This window comes from Phoenix dactylifera, chromosome 8 (assembly GCF_051530095.1).
Source record: "Phoenix dactylifera cultivar Ajwa chromosome 8, Ajwa_hap1_PhDact_Kaust_v1.1, whole genome shotgun sequence".
NCBI lineage: Eukaryota > Viridiplantae > Streptophyta > Magnoliopsida > Arecales > Arecaceae > Phoenix > Phoenix dactylifera.
Window position 1 is genome coordinate 17126756 of NC_143197.1, and position 7284 is coordinate 17134039.

General features: G+C 43.2%; 1 protein-coding gene across 1 annotated transcript; it reads left to right on the forward strand.

Annotated features, from left to right (window-relative positions):
- Positions 1 to 878: 878 nt before the first annotated feature.
- On the forward strand, positions 879 to 3099 carry LOC149752994 (uncharacterized). Its single transcript, XM_089924817.1, has 2 exons — positions 879 to 2890; positions 2956 to 3099. Exon 1 carries the CDS (start codon positions 1088 to 1090, stop codon positions 2684 to 2686), a length of 1599 nt encoding a protein of 532 aa, XP_089780943.1. The 5' UTR covers positions 879 to 1087; the 3' UTR covers positions 2687 to 2890; positions 2956 to 3099.
- Positions 3100 to 7284: the final 4185 nt, after the last annotated feature.

Genomic DNA, 7284 nt, shown 5'->3' on the forward strand with positions numbered 1-7284 from the left:
TTGCTGGTTCGCCTGGGGCGTAAAACCCACCTCCCGATAGCTGTCTAGTGATGATTTCAGCATATTGACACCTGATTTGTATGTTCCAGCATTATGATCTGTTGAGCATATTCATGAGTAGCATATATGTTTACTTGATTATTCCATATATGCTTCAGATGAGTTGATATTGATTGTGGTGATATTGATGATTTACTCCATATTCTCTATGTTGAGATCATGTTCATCTTGTTATTGATCTTGAGATTTCATCTCGAGCCATGATTATATTCTGTCTCATGTGCATAGTACTCTCTACTCCACTCACTGAGTATTTATATACTCACTCCCCAGTTTGGTGTTTTTGATTGCAGGGCAGGTATTGTATAGAGAGGAGCAGGGTTAGAGATTGCCTGCTAGCTGTGCCGCTCCATAGTATAGTACAATGTAGATAGAGGTTTATACCCTTTTGGTGTATTATAAACCTTCTGTTGTATATAGTGTATAGTTACAGTCATAGATCCTGTTGTGGATATGGGTTTGACCATGGATGGAATGGGAACCAGATTTTTATATAGATGAGTTATATGCCTGAGATGATGTATTGATATATATTGTCCAGGTTCATTATGTGACAGATTATGTGATTGCTGCTCTGACAGGTAGTGTTGTTGTATGTATTGAAATAATCCTGACAGGTCACTATAGAAAAAGTGATCATTTTGTGCATGTATCATGCCAAATTTTTCAAGATTTATTGATGATTGATAGGTAGTAGGGTTCTACGCGGTGGCTGGTGGCCTTATGCCTACCCGCACCCTAGGACCGTCGCGGCGGCCCGCCGGGAATGGGGGCGGGGGTCGTGACAAAGCTTGGTATCAGAGCAAAGGTTAAGAAGAGTCCTGTCAGAGCAATAGGGTGAGTCAGGATTAAGTATATGATTATACTATGGAGCATAGGATTTTTCTGTATATTAATTTATGAGTCATTTACAATTCAGTAAAATATATTATGACTCAGTGTGTAACGACTGCCCTCTCTTTTTAACTCCTTTAGAGACATATAAAGAATACCTCCAAGGAGAGGACCTGCTCGTCCTGGAAAGAGGATGGAGCCAGATATAGCATTGGATGCGGGTTCCGCACATGTCGAGCCCCAAAGAGAAAAATCTCCTCCTGCTGATAGACGGAGGGTTGATGATCAAGGAGAGGTAGGAAGTAGAGATGCATTGATGGAACAGTTACTGGCGGAGAATCAGGCTCTGAGGGAGCAGATTGCTCGGGGGAAATCTCCTGCCCCGTCAGTAGTATCCATCTCACCTCCTGTACCTGTGCCAAGAAGTTTGGCCAGGCGAGCTCTAGATGATGAGGGGATTACTGTACAGGAATTTCTGAGGCTCAGAACCCCGGAGTTTAAGGGGAAAGAAGGTGAAGATCCTCAGAGATTTCTGGAGGAGACTGAAAAGATGATACGGAGACTGCCCTGTTCTGATGCAAGAGCTATAGAACTTGTAGGGCTTACAATGAAGGAAGATGCCTGGGACTGGTACCAGAGGCATATGGAGGACAGATTGTACAGTAGGAATCCTCCAACCTGGGAAGAGTTCAGGCAAGCAGTGATGGATGAGTTTTTGTCTCCTGCTGAGAGGCAGAATCGGGCTCTTCAGTTTGAGAGGCTGAAGCAGATGCCCGGAATGAGCGTATCTGAGTACGCTCGTGAGTTCACTAGATTGGGAAAGTATGCTCCTTACATCATCCCCACTGAAGCTGTCAGGATAGAAAGATTCAGGCGGGGTCTGATTTCCCCGCTTTATAATGCGGTGTTGGCAGTAGAGGTCCCCACCTTGTCTAGGCTGATAGATAAAGCAAAACAGTGGGAGACCAGAAACAAAGAGGAAAGAGCTGAAAGAGAACAGAGAAAAATGAGTGTGGGGAAGGAGCAAAGCAGTAGAGGTAGATCTGAGGGAGTAGATCTCTCGGAGGGCCCGACGGAGCAGTCTGTACGCTCAACTCCACCTGCCCCACGTAAGAGGAAATGGAGGGAAAGAGGTCAATCACAAGATACTTTTCTACCATCAGTACCTCGTCCTCCGGTCACTATGGCCAGAACTGAATCCAAGTTTCAATCATGGCCAGTGTGTGGCATATGTGGGAAGCAGCACCCTGGCAGATGCAGAATGGGTCAGGGAGTGTGCTACAGATGTGGACAGCCGGGTCATTTTGTCAGAGAATGCCCGCAGGGTGCCACCCAGCAGTTTGTGCCCTTGGAATCCTATCCTTCTGTGCAGATGGACAGGCCTAGTAGTAGGGGGCCTGTAGGCAGAGGCAGAGGTCAGACACCAGTGTCACAGCAGAATGCTGGACCATCTCAGCCATCAGCTCCAGTAGGCAGAGGGCAAGGAAGGGTGTTCACGGTAAATCCACAAGAGGCACAGGCATCGAATGCAGCTGTGACAGGTATGCTCTTCATTGATAAGATTAAAGCTAGAGTGTTATTTGATTCTGGAGCTACCCATTCATTTGTATCCCCTTATTTTGCTAAAAAGTTAGCTAAGGATAAGATATTAATGCATATCCCCTTAGCTATTAGTACACCTGTAGGGGATAGTATAGAAGCGAAGTATGTATATCCTACCTATGTGGTAGAGATAGAAGGTAAAACACTCCCAATTTATTTGATTCCCAATACCACACCGAGCAGAATATGAAGAGCAGATACAGTCACCCCTTTGAGTAATCAGGTAATTTACCCTTTTAAATTCGAGGACGAATTTAATATAAGGGGGGGAGGATGTAACAACCCCAAAAATTTTTTTTATAAAAAGGGATAGAATAGTTCTTTAAAATTGATATAAGGAGTAAAATTGGGAGGAATCAAAAGATAATGGCATAGTTGTAGATACGTTGAAGTGGTAAGGGTAAAATTGGAAAGGAATCAAAAGTTAATGGCATAACAGTAGATATGTTGAAGTGTTAGGGGCAAAATAGGAATTTAATAATATTAAAAAAGGGTGAATATTGCTTTGATGTGATTTAAAGGGGGGTTTACTGTGGCTTTTGGAATGAAACCGAGAGAAGAAAGGGAGGGGTTCTCAGGCGACAGAGAGGAAAAAAAAAAGAAGAAGAGGGAAGGAAAGGAAGAAAGAAAGAGGAAGAAAAAGAAGAAAAGGGAAAGGAAAGAGATTCCGGTTGCACTTCCAGCTGAAGGAAAAAACGTAGATCTCTTTTCCCTCTACGCGAGGACCTCGATTTTCAAAAAGAAAAAGGTAAATATCCATCCCTATCTAGTCTTTTGATGATATTAGGCTATACAAAGGGTGGATGTAGTCTAGAGGGGTCGGATAAGGGTTGTAGAGGTGGTTAAAAGAGGAAGAATCGGATTTCGACAAATTTTTCCGGCACTACGGAAAAACTGTGTCGAAGTCCCAACTTCGGCGAATTATTTCGGGGGTCAAACGGCCTCCGATAGTGATGCATATTACTATTCTGGAATCCTCTATGAGCGTAGGATGTTAGGTAAAAATTTCATCAAATTTGGAGTCTAGAAAGTGGATCAAACCCGGGATGAAGTAACCGGCTGTCGGTCCGGGTTACTGTTCATCCGGGTGGAAAATAAGGGATTTCATGCTATAATAGAGTATTAAGCCTAGATCAAGCTAAAAGGGACCTTGTACTCATGCAAGGAAATCCCTAGTATACATAAATGATGAGTTAATTAATAGAAAAAGAAAAAAAAAGAAAGAAAAGAAAAGATTTAGGGAACGGAGGAGTTGAATCAATTAAAGTTCCCTATATTATAATTGGCACGTAGATTATGACCCTTGATACAGGACTAAATGTATTATAAATGCATGTCACAGTTGGGCAAGAAGTTAGGGAGCAAGAAGAAGAAGCCCCTACTGCCTACCATAAAATTTTGGAGGCGTATCAGGGCTGTGCCAGATTGACAGGTGAGTGGGAGTCATGTACTTTGCACCATGAGCATTCTTAATTCATTTTCATGAATGTCGCCAAGTGTGAATTGATTCCACTTGTGCATATTGACTGATATTGTAGTAGATTCCTCTATAATCTTGATTCTCCATGCTTGATTATTCTGTACATGCATTTGAGAGAACATTGAGAGGAATTACGAGAGGTTGATGAGTAATCAAATTGATTCCGAATTGTGAAATTATTTCTTTTGTAAATTGATTTCATTTCCTCTATTTCAAAGATTTGTAGAGCCTTTTTAGTGGTATATTGAGTTGTATTGCACTTTTTTGACCCTCACTTCTAACCCTGATGTTAGTTTATGATTGGGTCATGATCAAGTGAGTGGTAGTCTTGATTATACTCCTTTTTAGTAGAGTATTGGGAGGGTGCATTATGGCATTTATGCATGGCTTGACAGTATCTGCAGGACACCTATAGTCGATGGGGGTTGAACATCGGCCTTTGTGCACATAGTAGCCTTCTGGGTGGGCGGAGCCCAGTCCCTTCCTAGGGGGGGACACGGCCCTAGGCGTAGGATCGGCCGGTCCTACGACTTATATTCTGCTTGCCGCCGGGCATAGTAAGACCCCGCGAGGTGCAGTATGGCTTTCTGCGGATGTAGAATTCCCGCGAGATGCCGTTTAGTATGTAGATGTGAGATGGATTTCTGTTCTGGATACTGGCCAGCATTTACATGATCAGTGTGGTATCTTATCCTGCATATGCATGTGACAGTGGGGAGTTGTTGCTGGTTCGCCTGGGGCGTAAAACCCACCTCCCGACAGCTGTCTAGTGATGATTTACATATTGGTGTGGTGTCATATTCGATATATGCATATGGCAGTAGGGAGTTGTTGCTGGTTCGCCTGGGGCGTAAAACCCACCTCCCGATAGCTGTCTAGTGATGATTTCAGCATATTGACACCTGATTTGTATGTTCCAGCATTATGATCTGTTGAGCATATTCATGAGTAGCATATATGTTTACTTGATTATTCCATATATGCTTCAGATGAGTTGATATTGATTGTGGTGATATTGATGATTTACTCCATATTCTCTATGTTGAGATCATGTTCATCTTGTTATTGATCTTGAGATTTCATCTCGAGCCATGATTATATTCTGTCTCATGTGCATAGTACTCTCTACTCCACTCACTGAGTATTTATATACTCACTCCCCAGTTTGGTGTTTTTGATTGCAGGGCAGGTATTGTATAGAGAGGAGCAGGGTTAGAGATTGCCTGCTAGCTGTGCCGCTCCATAGTATAGTACAATGTAGATAGAGGTTTATACCCTTTTGGTGTATTATAAACCTTCTGTTGTATATAGTGTATAGTTACAGTCATAGATCCTGTTGTGGATATGGGTTTGACCATGGATGGAATGGGAACCAGATTTTTATATAGATGAGTTATATGCCTGAGATGATGTATTGATATATATTGTCCAGGTTCATTATGTGACAGATTATGTGATTGCTGCTCTGACAGGTAGTGTTGTTGTATGTATTGAAATAATCCTGACAGGTCACTATAGAAAAAGTGATCATTTTGTGCATGTATCATGCCAAATTTTTCAAGATTTATTGATGATTGATAGGTAGTAGGGTTCTACGCGGTGGCTGGTGGCCTTATGCCTACCCGCACCCTAGGACCGTCGCGGCGGCCCGCCGGGAACGGGGGCGGGGGTCGTGACAGTTGGACAGGTCTGAGAAGACTCTAAAGCTACGGTCCCTAAGATAGCAAAGTACCTTCAAAAGGTCAAGGGCATCTCCTCGGCCTTTAAGGATTTTAAAGTCCTGCAAATTTCTAGGTTGGAAAATGCCTGAGATGACTTACTTTGGAAGCTCGCCACCACAGCCTGATTTGCAGAAGATGGCCTACCATGAGGTGCTCAACAAGGTGAGTATTGAGGAGGACCCAGCCCCAGTTTTGTAAGTTGACTTCGGAGTAAGTTGGATCAACCCCTCATTGACTACCCTCGGGATGGAAAACTTTTCGAAGATAGTAGAGGAACTCAGAGGCTCAAGAATCGATCTGCATGCTACATTCTTTTGGAGGGGAAGCTTCATAAGTCATTCACCTTACGTCTTCTCAAATATCTTCGAACTTCTAAGGCCGAGTCCACACTTCAGGAAGTCCATAAAGAAATCTACTAGAACCACTTAGGGGGCAGGACCTTAGCTTACAAAGTCATCCGACAAGGCTACTACTATCCTAGTATCCAAAAGGATACGGCTGATTTCATGAAGAGGTACAACCAATGTTAGTGGCATGCGAACATTTAGCAATGGCCAAGGGCCTTTAGTAATGGCCAATGGCCCTGCGTTCACTGATTAGTGCTTCTTGACCTTTTGCCTAGTGGGGGATGGACATCCTTGAACCATTCCCACAAGCAACCAAGCAGAGAAAATTTCTGTTAGTAGCCATCGACTACTTTACTAAATGGGTCGAGGCCGAGCCATTGGTTCGCATCACTAAGAAAAATGCCCAAGACTTTTGAAAGTTCATCAAAGCTGCTTTGCGCTTCCTCCGATCGTCATTACCGACAATAGGAGGCAGTTCGATAACACCTGCTTCAGGGAGTTCTGCACCGACCGGCATATAGACCATCAACTCACCTTGATTGGACATCCCTAAGCCAATGGGAAGGCCAAGGTGACGTGCACAACCATCCTGCAAGGCCTGAAGATATCGCTAGATCAAGTGAAGGGGCTCTAGGCAGATGAGCTTCATAACATCATCTAGGCTTACCAAACCACTCACTAAACTGCAATAAGAGAAACTTCCTTTGGCCTTGCCTTCGGCATCGAAGCGGTGATTCCCTTGGAAACTAATCTACCCTCTCATTAGGTAGACTCCTTGAACGAGCAGAGAAATCTAGAAGATCTCCAAGCTAAGTTGCGCCATCTTGAAGAAATAAGAGAACTAGCTCAAATACAGATGGCCACGTACCAATGATGGTAGCTCGATATTATAACTCCTTAGTGAAAGTTAAGTTCTTTTGCTCTAGAAACCTGGTGCTCAGAAGGACTAAAGTGGCCCAACCAACAAAACAAGACAAGCTCGCAGTAAACTAGGAGGGGTCATATAAGGTATTCAAAGTTGCACGCCTCAGAACCTACCACTTGAAGCATCTAAATGGAACACCAATACCTCAGATGTGGAACTCGGCCAACCTCTAAGCTTATCATTATTAAGGTGTATCATTACATTATGTTAACCTAATTTATCAATGAAACTCTTCTCTCTTTACAAGAAATTATATTAAGTGTTTCAAGTCAGGTATCTAGCTCCCAAGCAAGCACGAGATCGCATGCATTTTGA

Bases quoted from the DNA above. Each gene is read 5' to 3' on its own strand.
- LOC149752994 (XM_089924817.1), top strand. From the start codon at position 1,088: ATGGAGCCAGATATAGCATTGGATGCGGGTTCCGCACATGTCGAGCCC.